We start from the raw sequence: 15,921 nt of genomic DNA on the forward strand, positions 1-15,921 counted from the left end.
ATATGACAAAACGTGTTTATCCCTTACTTTTTGGTACCTGCTCTATAGATGCGTTTTTTTATATGCTCATCATTCATTCTTCTACAACATCCTTGGTAAGTTTTTCGTTTCTATCTTCATTCATTTATATTTGCGTGATCTTCTTTTTATTTTTCTCTTTCATACTAGCCAAATGTTTTTATGAAAGCAGTCTCTCTTTCTACGAGTAGAAGAGAGATGACTTTTTCTACTATTAGATTAATAAACGATTTTCATTATACTTGAGTGAAAAATGGCTTTTCTCTTACTTTAGAGTAGATGAAAGATTATTCACATTTCACCTCCTCTATACTCTACTTTGATCAAATTGGGTATTGTTATACTTTTATTATAATTTAATATATAATGAATACATAAAATTAATTAAAGAATAATTATTAATGCATTTAATCTAATAAATTAATCAATTAAGCAAATAAATTAAGCTCAAAGTTTTTTTTTTTTAATAATTTTTTCCAAACTAAATAAAAAGTTTTGGCCCATTTTTAGCCCAAATGTTTAAAAATTTTTGGCCTACTTTTTAGCCCAACTTCTTTTATAATTTATAACCTTTTTTTAACCTAGTTCATTTTTCGAGCCTCCATCTTCTTCTCCGTCCAATCTTCTTCTTCTTCTTCTTCTTCTTCTTCTTCTTCTTCTTCTTCTCATCTCCAAAAAAACCTTGAAAACACACACACACACACACACACACACACACACACACACACATATGCTCCAACGGTATTTATTTGGATTTTAAAATCTTCCACCCTGAGAATTCAAAGTCGGATATCCGACTTTTGACCCCGATGCTAGACCCAATGCAGAGACGACGCGAGTATATATGCTCTACTAGTTAATCCTCCTAAATATTTATTTAAATTATCATTCTGCTCAATTAATTATTCACTTAGACATAGCATAAGTATTTTAATAAAAACGCTAATCATTAGTTTTAAGTAACACTTAGGAAGAATTTCGATTAAACGTGAACACTAAAACTGTATGACAAAATTTGGGTTAGTCGACTTGGTGTTGGTAGTTTTAGGTCTGTTGATTTTAGTTTTGTTTTATCGATGCCATCTGTTTTGTAGTGTCTATGATGTTATTAGCTAGGTAGCCTTTCGGTTGTTTGCTTTAGTTTTGTTGGGTTTTCAATAAGTTTTTAGCTCGGGTTAGGGGTTGTATTCTAGCATTGGCTCCTTGTATTTTATTTCAGTCAGGGTGGCTTGCTCTTGTATCGTTTTTCAGGCTCTTCTATTTTAATATGAAAGTCTTCCAATTTTCTGTTTTTACAAGTATATGTTTTGTTATTTCTGTAAAAAATAAGAACCAGTCTTAAATATTGTTAAATTAAATCAAAACGTAAGAGATTATTAATTAAGTTAAATTAAATAATTATAATCAATAAATAATAACGTACTTACTAAGACTGATTGTTGCGCTACATACAGGTCGTGGTTAATCTAAGGGTATGTTTGGCAAAACTAGCTGGAAGCTGCAAGCGTTTAGCTGCATGCGTTTAGCTGCATGCGTTCAGCTGCAAGCGTTTAGCTGAAAGCGTTTACCTGAAACTTTTTAAATGTATTTAATTGTTTGGCAAAGTAGCTGGAGCTGTTATAAAATAAATAAAATGACAAAAATGGACACTAGAAAAAAAATACTTAAATATTATTATTTTAGTTTAATAAAACATAGTCATTACCAAATAACCGAAAACATATTAATACTACTAATAACCGAAAACATATATATTGATATATTAAAAAATGATGTATATCTAGACTAGAAAATTGATTCGCCAATATATCTTGAATATAGGTAGAGAATTTCAATTACGTATTACTCGGTATATTTTAAAAGGGGTAATTAAGGAATCTGTATAGCAAAAGCTTCCAACCTTTCTCAAACGCTTCGTCATACAGCGTTTCACTTACAAGCTTTTTGAAGGTTTTTCAATCTTAACAAAAGCTTTAAGCTTTACCAACCAAACGAAGATTTTTATTAGATATGAGTTTTTTCATAAAAACTAAAAGCTAGAATCTCCGAAAAGCTCCAAAAAGCTTCTCCCCAAACATACCCTAGGTGGCATAAAGCCATGTAGTGACCCGAACTTTTCCATGTTTATATATATTAATTGAGATTGATATTTACATGATTAAACGTTTCCAACATGTTAAGCAATCAAACTTGTTAAGACTTGATTAATTGAAATAGGTTTCATATAGACAATTGACTACCCAAGTTGACCGGTTATTCACGAACGTTAAAACTTGTAAAAACTATATGATGACATATATATGGTTATATATATAGTTAACATGATATTATGATAAGTAAACATATCATTAAGTATATTAACAATGAACTACATATGTAAAAACAAGACTACTAACTTAATGATTTTTAAACGAGACATATATGTAACGATTATCGTTGTAACGACATTTAAATGTATATATATCATATTAAGATATATTAATATATCATAATATCATGATAATATAATAATTTAACATCTCATTAGATATAATAAACAATGGGTTAACAACATTAATTGAGATCGTTAACTTAAAGGTTTCAAAACAACACTTACATGTAACGACTAACGATGACTTAACGACTCCGTTAAAATGTATATACATGTAGTGTATTTAGATGTATTAAAATACTTTTGGAAGACTTCAAGACATATATCGAAACACTCATACTTAACGAAAATGGTTACAGTTACTTTCCCATTCTTTTCTTTCATCAAGAATTCTAGTCGTATTCTTACCCGTATTATACACAGCTTCAAAACGTACTTACTATGGGTATATACCAATAGGAACTAGCATGGGATTCCACTCTTGATTATGTCATGTATGACTAATCAATTTTAACTTCTACCATGAGCTAGTCAACTAACTAGAACTCCTTTTAACCCCACTCACCACTCACCAATTAACACTCATCATTCACTCCATTTCACTTCCAAATCTCTTTCTAATTCTCTCTCAACACACCCACACTATTATGAACGTATTTTTCCAGTAGTTAATCATCATCTTCATCAAAAATCACTTCAAGAATCAAGCTATAATCATCATAGGAAGAACACTTCAAGAATACTTCAAAAATCCCTTCAAGTTTACTAATTTACTTCCAAGCTTTCTAATCCATTCCAAGTAATCATCTAAGATCAAGAAACCTTTGTTATATACAGTAGGTTATCTTTCTTATTCAAGGTAATATTCATATTCAAACTTTGATTCAATTTCTATAACTATAAACTATCTTAATTCGAGCAAAAATCTTACTTGAACTTGTTTTTGTGTCATGATCCTACTTCAAGAACTTTCAAGCCATCCAAGATCCTTTGAAGCTAGATCATTTCTTGTCACTTCCAGTAGGTTTACCTACTAAACTTGAGGTAGTAATGATGTTCATAACATCATTCGATTCATATATATAAAACTATCTTATTCGAAGGTTTAAACTCGTAATCACTAGAACATAGTTTAGTTAATTCTAAACTTGTTCGCAAACAAAAGTTAATCCTTCTAACTTGACTTTTAAAATTAACTAAACACATGTTCTATATCTATATGATATGCTAACTTAATGATTTAAAACCTGGAAACACGAAAAACACCGTAAAACCGGATTTACGCCGTCGTAGTAACACCGCGGGCTGTTTTGGGTTAGTTAATTAAAAACTATGATAAACTTTGATTTAAAACTTGTTATTCTGAGAAAATGATTTTTATTATGAACATGAAACTATATCCAAAAATTATGGTTAAACTCAAAGTGGAAGTATGTTTTCTAAAATGGTCATCTAGACGTCGTTCTTTCGACTGAAATGACTACCTTTACAAAAACGACTTGTAACTTATTTTTCCGACTATAAACCTATACTTTTTCTGTGTAGATTCATAAAATACAGTTCAATATGAAACCATAGCAATTTGATTCATTCAAAACGGATTTAAAATGAAGAAGTTATGGGTAAAACAAGATTGGATAATTTTTATCATTTTAGCTACGTGAAAATTGGTAACAAATCTATTCCAACCATAACTTAATCAACTTGTATTGTATATTATGTAATCTTGAGATACCATAGACACGTATACAATGTTTCGACCTATCATGTCGACACATCTATATATATTTCGGAACAACCATAGACACTCTATATGTGAATGTTGGAGTTAGCTATACAGGGTTGAGGTTGATTCCAAAATATATATAGTTTGAGTTGTGATCAATACTGAGATACGTATACACTGGGTCGTGGATTGATTCAAGATAATATTTATTGATTTATTTCTGTACATCTAACTGTGGACAACTAGTTGTAGGTTACTAACGAGGACAGCTGACTTAATAAACTTAAAACATCAAAATATATTAAAAGTGTTGTAAATATATTTTGAACATACTTTAATATATATGTATATATTGTTATAGGTTCGTGAATCAACAGTGGCCAAGTCTTACTTCTCGACGAAGTAAAAATCTGTGAAAGTGAGTTATAGTCCCACTTTTAAAATCTAATATTTTTGGGATGAGAATACATGCAGGTTTTATAAATGATTTACAAAATAGACACAAGTATGTGAAACTACATTCTATGGTTGAATTATCGAAATCGAATATGCCCCTTTTTATTAAGTCTGGTAATCTAAGAATTAGGGAACAGACACCCTAATTGACGCGAATCCTAAAGATAGATCTATTGGGCCTAACAAACCCCATCCAAAGTACCGGATGCTTTAGTACTTCGAAATTATATCATATCCGAAGGGTGTCCCGGAATGATGGGGATATTCTTATATATGCATCTTGTTATTGTCGGTTACCAGGTGTTCACCATATGAATGATTTTTTTATCTCTATGTATGGGATGTGTATTGAAATATGAAATCTTGTGGTCTATTATTATGATTTGATATATATAGGTTAAACCTATAACTCACCAACATTTTTGTTGACGTTTTAAGCATGTTTATTCTCAGGTGATTATTAAGAGCTTCCGCTGTCGCATACTTAAATAAGGACGAGATTTGGAGTCCATGCTTGTATGATATTGTGTAAAAACTGCATTCAAGAAACTTATTTTGTTGTAACATATTTGTATTGTAAACCATTATGTAATGGTCGTGTGTAAACAGGATATTTTAGATTATCATTATTTGATAATCTACGTAAAGCTTTTTAAACCTTTATTGATGAAATAAAGGTTATGGTTTGTTTTAAAATGAATGCAGTCTTTGAAAAACGTCTCATATAGAGGTCAAAACCTCGCAACGAAATCAATTAATATGGAACGTTTTTAATCAATAAGAACGGGACATTTCAAGCCACACAAGAATTTTCACATTACGGCGTATTGCTTTTTTTTTTTTTTCATGGGAAGGAAGTGCGTGAAAAACACAGAAGAAGCAATGATAGTGAACCGTTGTGATTGGCCCAATTTTTTTATTTTATTATATTAATTACTTTTATCCTCGTTTTTATTTATCTATCACTTATATTATACCACATCATTACAACACTCTTCACTTACAACTTCAAATCACACCACCATAATTTTACATTTTCAGCTCACACCGCATAGTCATTAGAAAAAACTGGCACCATCAACCCATTACCAATAGGCAATAGTCTAAAAGGGTATTAAGGATATTTAACCATATCAAGCTGAAGAGATATTTATTTAATTTTTTTTGATAGAATCTTTATCTATCCACTAGCTAGATAATGAGTGGACCCTGTACTATTTTTGTCTTTGAAAGTAATAAATAAATGAATAATCGTCGTTTTGCTGAGGATTCCATAGACACAGAAACATATGGAGGAAGGAAAAGAGGCCTTATTATCGCCGGAGACACCGGCCGTCGGTCGCCGTGGACGGCGGTTAAGCCGTCGCTACTCGGTGAACTCACTCAGAACAGATTTCATGACTCGGTTACCTGATAAAGTCCGTACAACTATTGATATCGAGTCATCTCCTTTCACGCTACCTTCAAAATCTTCAAATCTGTTAACTCAAGGTGTTTTTAACACTTCAATTTCACTCTACAGTGCTTATCAGTAACTTTAATTTAGTATATTTATTATTTATATCTGTATGTTTCTATACAGGTGAAAAGGAATATTATGAAAAACAGTTTGCTACGTTGAAGTCGTTTGAGGAAGTTGATGCTGTCGTATCATCTGATTACGTTGATGATGAAGATTTAGAAGAACAGATGCAACAGGAACGAGCTATGAAGATCTCTAATTACGCTAATATTCTCTTACTAGCGTTTAAGGTATAAATTTACAGTTATCGTTTGATGATTATAAATGATATTTTTTATTTAAACTTTAAAAGTACCTCTGATCGATATAATGTTAAAATATCAGTTTAAAGTGTATAATTGATATCAATTTTGATATGAGTTTTAGTAGAGATGATAATGATAAAATGAAATTTATAGTTTGATAATTTTGTTTGATTTATACCGTTAATGCAGCTCTGATCCAGATGATATTAAGATGTTCGGTTGAATTTAAAAGTCGGTATTTGATTTTTATATGAGTTTTAAAATAATTGTATAGATGATAAAATTGCAGTTATCTTTTGATCATTTTCCTCTAATTATACTGTCAATGTAGCTCTGATCATATAATTTTGAAATGTTTGTAATGATGTGCTGTCACGTTTGTGGTCATCAACTGTTTATTTCATTGTATACAGCATAATAGGGTACATTCGTATAGCTCTTTTGAGCTATAAAATACATATGAATTTTGATACGAGTTTTAGCATATATGATATGATAGGATAACATTGTCGTTTGACGACTACAGATGATTTATACCGTTACTGTCAATGTAATACATGTGATATAAGAAATTGTATTGTCATGTACTGATGTTTGTAGTTAGTAACTAATTATGTCAATGTATAACTGTATAGTGTATACTGCAAATGGTACATATGCTTGTTAGCATTTACAATATATTTGTATTGTTTGTGTGAATTTAAAATCAAATTTGATGTGTTATGAATTTTGAGTTAATCATCTGTAATGATCAAGTCAAGCATTATGATGTATACAGCATAATGGTACTTATAGATGATCCCTCTTTTTGTGTTAAGTTCATGATTTGATTTGATCAAGTTGTGTCCAGTTACATTTAATGCTTACACCATTAGACGATTATACTCGATATGTACTGTTACTGTAATTTGATCAGTTTATGATGTTCTAATATTTGTACTGATTCACTGTTCATCTGGGTACTTATTGCCTTATCCTACAGATATTTGCTACAATAGAGACCGGATCGATTGCTATTGCTGCATCCACATTAGATTCGTTACTTGATTTAATGGCTGGTGGCATTCTTTGGTTCACTCACCTGTCTATGCAAAAGATCAACATATATAAATATCCAATTGGTAAACTAAGGGTGCAGCCTGTTGGAATCATTATATTTGCTGCAATAATGGCTACACTTGGTATATTATTCATCACAATTAAAAATCACTAATCAATTTATTTTTGTTTATTTATTTCAATGACTAAAATGCTCTACCCATCATTTTGTTTAGGCTTTCAGGTTTTAATTCAGGCGGTTGAACAGTTAATTGAACATAATCCTCCTGATAAGATGTCATCTATTCAATTGTTATGGTTATACTCAATCATGATAACTGCATCAGTTGTCAAACTTGCCTTATGGTTGTACTGTAGAAGCTCGGGAAACGAAATCGTTCGTGCTTATGCAAAGGTATATATCTTTTCTTAAGCCATCGTCATTCATTAGAAAATTATATGGTGATGAATTTTAATTTATATTTAACAAATTTGTTGCTTGATAATAGGATCATTACTTTGATGTGGTAACAAATGTAGTTGGATTAGTTGCTGCTGTTCTCGGGGATAAATTCTACTGGTGGATTGACCCTGTTGGTGCTATTATTCTGGCCGTCTACACAATTGTTAACTGGTCTGGGACTGTTTTGGAAAATGCAGGCTCGTTCCAGTTTTTACTCATTCGATTTTCCCACATAGTTTACTTTTAATTATTATTTTATAAATATTAATAATAATAATTAATATAATCATATTATGCAGTTTCATTGGTAGGACAGTCAGCACCTCCTGAAGTACTGCAAAAGCTTACTTATCTTGTAACAAGGCATCCTAAAGTAAAGCGAGTTGACACAGTTCGTGCATACACATTCGGGGTTCTTTACTTTGTAGAGGTTAGTGTTTGTGGTTTGTTAGTCAATGAAAGTCAATACCTTTTTAATTAATTACCGATTATTTATTGATAATTTTTGGTAGGTTGATATTGAGCTTCCGGAAGAGTTGTCATTGAAAGAAGCTCATGCAATTGGAGAAACTTTACAAGTAAAGATTGAAAAACTACCCGAGGTTGAACGTGCATTTGTTCACCTTGACTTTGAATGTGATCATAAGCCGGAGCACAATGTTCTGACCAGGCTTCCGAATAGTGAACCGTAAGGTGAACTTCGTACTTGTTCTTGTGATGGTTTGGCTAACCGATTAAAATGTTTATGCCTTTTTGTAATTAATAAGTTGATAACAAGAGAAGTGCAAGTTTTATTTTTTTCAGATAAATACTCCCTTTTGGTTGTATCATTGAGTTTACACTTAACAATTATGTTACCAGTTCATATCCATAAAATCTGCTTGAAATTTAAACTTATAAAATCACCAAAGCTAATTTGTAACCTAATGATACACATACTTGAATCTCTCATATAGAGCATCACACGTGGATCACATGCCAAATAGAAGCTGACCTGGCAACTTAGGGTGAAAATCACATTAAGAGGGGTGATTTGCCAGCGCGAAGTAAATGGAGTATAGCGCGCAAGTAAAAACAAACATGCGCAAGCACACGATCTGCAAAAAAGACCCTAGCCCGACATCCGCAGACAAAACACAGGCAAAGGTATAACACGATCCCAACATAGTACTTTTATCAGGACAACGCCATGAACAACAGACCCGACAAGGAAACTTTTACTTTCACCAGCCTTTACATACCAATATTACAAACAAGGTTGGCCATGATCTTGATTGTCCTATTACGTGACACTAAAAGACAAAGTAGGACTACACTATAAATAAGAGGGTTGAATCACAACAGGATACACATTGGAGCACTATGAATCACATACCATTCACACTTTATATATATATATATATATATATATATATATATATATATATATATATATATATATGTACTATTATTAGTATATCACACACATATCATTGTCCGCGCTATGACACATCGCAACTCCTCCCCGCGCTACCGGACTTATAGCACCTTAAGCAGCAATCTTACGGTTACATGCAACGTTCTATGAACACTAACCCTAAAAAGCTCTCTCGAGCCATCAATACAGGCTAACCCGATGATGGTGGGTTGACGTTTAACCACTCCTGCCTAGATCCTCATCTTGGAATGGGTTATTCACGGTACACTGGACCGGAGAGTTAAACTCAAAAGACCCTTAAATCCCCCTTCTTTGTTGTCAAGCATGGACCAAGTCACCAAACCCGCTAGATCCATTCTATGCTTGATCATAACCTATTCAAACTCATATATATAAATTGTGAAATGGTTCTAAGTGGAAATTTTATTGATAATAAGGATTTACAACTCTTAAATAAAGGGGAAGCGTCTTGGATCACCTCTTACTATACAGAAACAGAAATAAACACGGGAGAATACATAACATAATATACTAGAAAATGACATGTTAAAAAAACAGACAATTATGTATGTGTTGCACTTTAAAACTTTGCTACAAACACCATCACCATTACATAAACCCAATTTTCCAAGCTGTCCAGAAGATAAAAAAATTTATGTCTCCCACGTCGATTCACTAGTAAAGCGCTACAAACTAACCAAAATCCAACAACAAAACCAGTTGTCCCACCAATATAGAACAATCTTTGAAGTTCATCATTATCTCCTTGATCGCCATGACTTTCACCAATTGGTGGCGACACTTGAAGTTCTCTATCTCCGGTACAATGATCTCCGATAGGAGGTCCACATAATCCTCTATTTCCAATGTACCTTGAAGGTTCCGAGGTTTGGAATTGAGTTCCAGATGGAATTCTTCCAGTCAATTTATTGTATGACACATCAATGTAATTCAAAAAGTTCATTTGAGTCATGTTTGATGGTAACCCTCCCGAAATATAGTTTTTAGATATATCCAAAATTTGAAGTTCTTTCATTTTACCAATTTTCGGGGGGATCTCTCCCACTAGAGCATTCTTTGATAAGTTTAGTGCACGCAATCCAAGGAGATCGGTAAGTTCATCAGGGATTTTTCCTGTTAGATTGTTGCTAGACAGATCGATGCTCTTCAACAATCTCAAATTGCTGCTGAATTCTTGTATGTTTCCTTGCCACCAAATCATCGCATGGTCAACATAATTAGTTGTTTCCATATACCTCATCTCGCCGTCAAAGGAATAGTTGCCTTCATATTGATGTTTGTTTCGAGTTGTCAACAATTCTCCTCGAACCATGGCAGTAAGATTATTAATACATGAGGGGACGGTTCCATTGAGATTATTCATTGACAAGTCTAGAATTTGAAGATTTACAAGTTGACATAATTGAAGAGGGATGTGTCCGAAGAAGTCGTTTGAATTTAGACCAAGTACATACAAGCCTGATAATTCCCCAATCCATATAGGAACATTACCAAAAAACTTGTTATACCCTAAATCTAAAAATGTTAACTTTGTAAAATTCTTTAATAGCAAAGGCAACTCTCCAGAGAATTTATTGTTGTATAAGTTCAACACCTCAAGTGCATTATAATCAACAACTGGTGAAGGAAGTCTTCCTGAGAATTTGTTGTACCCGAGATTTAGAACTTTAAGATTTCCAAAAAACCATAAACAATCCGGCAATTGTCCAGAAAATGAGTTATTTGAGAGGTCAAGATGTGTTAGAGTCCACGACATAAAATTATTGCACAAAAAGGAAATTCCTCCGTGAAATTTATTTCTCGAAAGATCTAACGATACCAACAAATTGGAACTAACATTTGTAACTACACCGTAAAAACGATTGGAACTCAAATCTATAATTTGAAGATTATCAAAATTTGATGATATATCTGTAACACTCCCGGTAATGTTGTTGGAAGAGAGATTCAAATACTGCAAGTGAGAAGGAAACAAATTCGAAAAGTTTGTAGAAATTGTTTCTGAAATCCCGTTATTAGCAACATTAAGACGTGTAAGATTTTCTAGTGTTCGAATCCATGTGGGAAATCTGGGTCCTATATTGCAAGAGCTCAAATCAATAGCTTTTATATAAGAGCTTTTTGAATTTGAGTTTTGAGGTTTGGAAGTAACCCATATGAATGAGTTGTTTGAAAACTCCATATATGAAATCTTTGACTTTCTAAAATTTATAGATAAACCACCACTAAGAGAATTGGAAGAAACATCTAATAGATCAAGGTTGGGTAGGTCCCATACTACTTCACTTATAGTACCATTTAACTGATTATGTTGAAGGTTTAAATATATTAAGGATGAAAATATCTGGACTTCATCAGACAATGACCCAGTAAATTGGCTACTTGACGCGTTTAGGGATTGTAAATTCTTCGATGTGCAACCAGCTAGGTTTTTAAGAAAATCTGAAAAAACTATTAATCCCGAGTTTCTATTGAGATTTAAAATCCTTAGACTACAGAGATTACCAAAATATTTGGGTATCCTATCGAAGTTGTTGCCGGCTAGATGAAGTTCTTCAAGTCTTCTAGTTAAAGGGAATAACCAATGAAAAATGGATGAGTTGAGATTGTTGTCTTCGAGATGCATGTTGGTAATAGATGATGAAGACGATGAAGAGTTTACAAATGAAGATGAATATGGTAGTTTGACCTGCGAGAGGTTGCATCTCTCTAGACTTAAAAAGGTTAAGCTCTTTAGGCTTATAAATATATTTACCCAATGATTTTGTTTTGCTTGAGACAATCCATTCATATTTAGTATCCACAAATGAGAAAGATGAGACATCCAATCTAGGTTTACTACATTACAACTTCCAATATTTTCAAGACCAAGTTCTTCTAAATTTGTGAGGTTTCCAAATTCTAGAGGAATAGTTCCACTAAAAGAATTATCGGAAAGGTCAAGAACCCTTAATTTAGTCAAGGAACCAATGGATCTCGGAATGTTTCCACTTAAAGAATTTAAACCAAGGCCAAGATACCTTAATTTAGTCAAGGCACCAATGAAAATGGGAATAGTTCCGTAGAAGGAATTAGAATAAAGGTCAAGGGATGTTAGTTTAGTCAGATGACCCATGGATGTCGGAATAGTTCCACTAAAAGAGTTATCATAAAGCCCGAGATGCCTTAGTTCGGTCAACAAACCAATTGACATTGGAATGGTTCCACTAAGAAAGTTATCAGAAAGGTGATGAAACCTCAAATTAGTTAACGAACCAATGGACTTTGGAATGGTTCCATATAAATGATTAGAAGAAAGATCAAGACGAGTCAAATAGGTTAAGTTAACCAATGAAGGGCTAATATTACCTTTTAGATAACAATAAAACAAGTCAAGCTCTGTGACATGACCTGTTTGGTGGTTACAGGTGACTCCGTACCATTCACAACAATCATCTTCTTCCTTAGTTATCCATGTAGAGAGAGTAAAATCGGGGTATTGAAGGAGAGCTTTGAAATCAAGGAGAGCATGTCTTTCCTTATCGATGCACTTCTTTTTCATCGTAGCCGCAGCCTCTACTTGGCTATCGAGGGAACCCATAGTTGTATAATTAAGCCATACCAGCAATATTACCAACTCAATAAACAAAACAGTTTTGAATTTTGTCATTGTATTGTACGGAGTATCACAAATATTTGTTAGTTTTTTTTTTATATTATAAGAAGTATAAATATAAATATGTCCCAATGAACTTATATATACTGAGTTTGAAGACGAATATCCGAAGTAAACGGTCAGTCAACCCGATGTATTGATTTATTTATACTTTTCGAAATGTAATGATAGTCATTTTTCTCTTTTCATTTATTGTGTGTAAAATATATATTATTATAATTATACCTAGTCCGGACTGGCGCGCGCGTTGCGCGGAGGTTTTCGGGCTGCGTATTCATATTTAACGTAGCGTTGTGTATTTACAGAGGGGAACACGGCCCGTGTGTTAAGCGCCATTTTAGATGTCGTTGTGTTAAGTGTTTTTTAAAAAGTATCCGTTTCGAACGTAGTTAGTTTTGTTTTGTTCGATAAATTTTTTCGAGTGTAACGGTGCTGTCGGAAAAATTTAACTTGCGGCGATCAGAAAGATACGGGCTGTCGTTGTGTTTAGCGTTTTTTAAAAAGTGTCCGTTTCGAACGTGGTTAGTTTCGTTTTATTTATAAAATTATTTCGAGTCTGACGCTGCTGTCAAGAAAATTTAACTCGTGGCGAGCGGGAAGATACGGTTGTCGTTGTGTTTAACGTTTTTTTAAAGATTGTCCGTTTCGCGTATCGTTAGTCCCGTTGGGTTCGTAAGATTTTTCGTAATTGAACGGTGGTCTCAAAAAAATTTAAGACGCACCGAGCGGGATTCGGGTGGAGTTATTTTCTTTTATTTTAATAAAATTATATATTTACAGCTTTAACCCCTGAGAAAATGTAAACTTGAGGGGTCGTTGTGTAAATATAGCCGAAGTCGAGGGACCGTTTGTAATGTGAACACAAACTCAAAACTACAATCCAAATTAACTAAAACTACAAAGAATCCCACCACATTTAGTATATAAGGGTAAAATTATAATTATAATTATAATAGAACTAGATTATAACCGCGAATTCGCGGAATTATAGATATTTTTTATACAAAAACAAATTATATAAAAAACGATGATGTGATCTTTGATTTTGTAGTTATCATTGTCTTTTATATCCTTCTTGTTTTGATTGTGAATTGATTCAAAAAAGTCGTATTATGAAAGGATACGAACAAATGTATGAGTGGACTTTGTGATTTCTTGGATTCACATTAGATTGGTAAATTCCTCATTTATGCAAAAGTTTCTAAAAATTCTGAATTTATAACTTTTTATACAGATTATGAAATATTTGGTAATTAGAACAACGAAACTAATGGCCATAACAATTAAGCTTTAGAACCATGAGAGTGGTGCTGACATGATATGACTCTGACCTTCCAATGTGGAGGTCAAGGGTTCGATTCCTTGCTACTACAAAAAGTTATTCTCCTTACAAAAACGAATATGATGAAAAGTTGGATGCTCAAATTAATACTCAAATTATTAATACTCAAATTATGAAATATTAATACTCAAATTTCCTAAAGCTTAATTGTTCGTTTTTTGTGTTTCTGAACCGCACGGTTTACCTTTGGTAAAGTTTTCAAGATGTTTAATTCAAACGACTATGCGTTAGCTGCACCGTTAGTTCAGAGCATTACGAATATGACTCAACGATTACTTCTTGCTGAAAGCGAATCCGGAAGTGGTACGAAATGTCCAAGATTAATGAATATGGATAACTATTCCACTTGGAAGTCGAGGTTTAAGATTTGGTCTGATGGTCAAGACACGAAACTTTGGAAGTATATTGAAACCTAATTTCAATGGCCACGTTCACCTGTGACAAATGAACTGTATACGTTACATAATATGCCTTCGGAAGAACGTGATGAGTATAACTTGGAAAAGAAGATGTACTGTAACTTGACAAGTGCTCTTGATGGTCCGATTTTCCATCAATTTCTGTGTCATGATAACTCATTCAAGATATGGGAAGCACTTCGTACCTTCAATGAAGGGAATTCATCTTACGGAACAAGAAAAGGGTTAGAACTGAAAGCTGAGTTTGATCGTTTTCACTGGCAAGTTGGAGAGTCTATTACAGAATTGGTTGAAAGATATCGTCATTTGCTAGCTGAAATACACAAGCATGATGTAACCATTGAAGAGAAAGATAAAGTTACTTGTCTAGCTGGAGCATTACCTTTGGAATGGAATGGTTTCGTTTTAACTATGAAAACCAGTGGAGAACTTGCTACTGCTACAGTGAACTCGTTTATTGCAAGATTTCAAGAAGAAGAGTTAGAATTGTTAAACAAAGTCAAGAGGTCTAAACAAGTTCAAGACACGAAAATGTATTGTCCAAATGGTTATACACCGCCTAAGTCGGCTCATGCACCATTTCAAACAGCTTTTGCTACGAACAATCAGAATATGTATGGTTTGAATGTCAGCAGTATACCTATCCAACAGTCTTCGTATCCACCACAAGTTTCACCATGTTCTCTCAATACTCAATCACAGCCTACTACCAATACTACAGAGTCATCTACACCGACTGCATCAGATGTTCTTTCTGCTCTTAAGATCGAGAACTTGAGGAAAGCTGGAAAAGAAAAGATTAGTGAAGATATAGCTTTGTTGTCAAGCCTTGTTAATTCTTATGACAGTTATCTTGATGGTCGTGTGGGTAACATTCATCTAACAACAGAAGATTATCATCAGCTTGATAAAGATGAAGCAAAAAAGATGGATATTATGTGGGGTATGGCAAATCTTGTGAGACGAGCTAGAGATTACGAAGAGCGAACTGGAAAACCAATCAGTCTGACCAAAGATACAAAACTGGGTTTTAATATGAATTCTGTTACTTGTTACAACTGTGGAGAATTATGTCATTTTTCAAGACAGTGCACAGAACAGAAGAAGCAGGGTAATCGTAATCCGTTCAAGAATCAGAACTACAGTTCTCAGAATCAATCTACAAAGCGTGAGATTTACATTACTGATAAAGTAAATGAAGCTGATACAGCTGAGAGTCCGAACAAAG

General features: G+C 33.2%; 2 protein-coding genes across 3 annotated transcripts; one reads left to right on the forward strand and one right to left on the reverse strand.

Annotated features, from left to right (window-relative positions):
- Positions 1 to 5,742: 5,742 nt before the first annotated feature.
- LOC139867947 (metal tolerance protein 4-like) lies at positions 5,743 to 9,208 on the forward strand. Of its 2 annotated transcripts, XM_071856295.1 has the most exons (8): positions 5,743 to 6,062; positions 6,154 to 6,323; positions 7,321 to 7,519; positions 7,613 to 7,791; positions 7,886 to 8,036; positions 8,139 to 8,269; positions 8,352 to 8,532; positions 8,796 to 9,208. In XM_071856295.1, exons 1-7 carry the CDS (start codon positions 5,861 to 5,863, stop codon positions 8,529 to 8,531), a joined length of 1,212 nt encoding a protein of 403 aa, XP_071712396.1. In that variant the 5' UTR covers positions 5,743 to 5,860; the 3' UTR covers position 8,532; positions 8,796 to 9,208. The 2 variants fall into 2 exon arrangements, with proteins under 2 accessions (XP_071712396.1, XP_071712392.1); XM_071856291.1 differs by lacking the exon at positions 8,796 to 9,208 and having other exon boundaries at positions 8,352 to 8,637.
- Positions 9,209 to 9,668: 460 nt separating this feature from the next.
- LOC139886529 (uncharacterized) lies at positions 9,669 to 12,964 on the reverse strand. The gene has a single exon (XM_071870366.1). The coding sequence runs from the start codon at positions 12,924 to 12,926 to the stop codon at positions 9,837 to 9,839; it is 3,090 nt and encodes a 1,029-aa protein (XP_071726467.1). The 5' UTR covers positions 12,927 to 12,964; the 3' UTR covers positions 9,669 to 9,836.
- Between the last annotated feature and the right edge of the window lie 2,957 nt (positions 12,965 to 15,921).

This window comes from Rutidosis leptorrhynchoides, chromosome 1 (assembly GCF_046630445.1).
Source record: "Rutidosis leptorrhynchoides isolate AG116_Rl617_1_P2 chromosome 1, CSIRO_AGI_Rlap_v1, whole genome shotgun sequence".
NCBI lineage: Eukaryota > Viridiplantae > Streptophyta > Magnoliopsida > Asterales > Asteraceae > Rutidosis > Rutidosis leptorrhynchoides.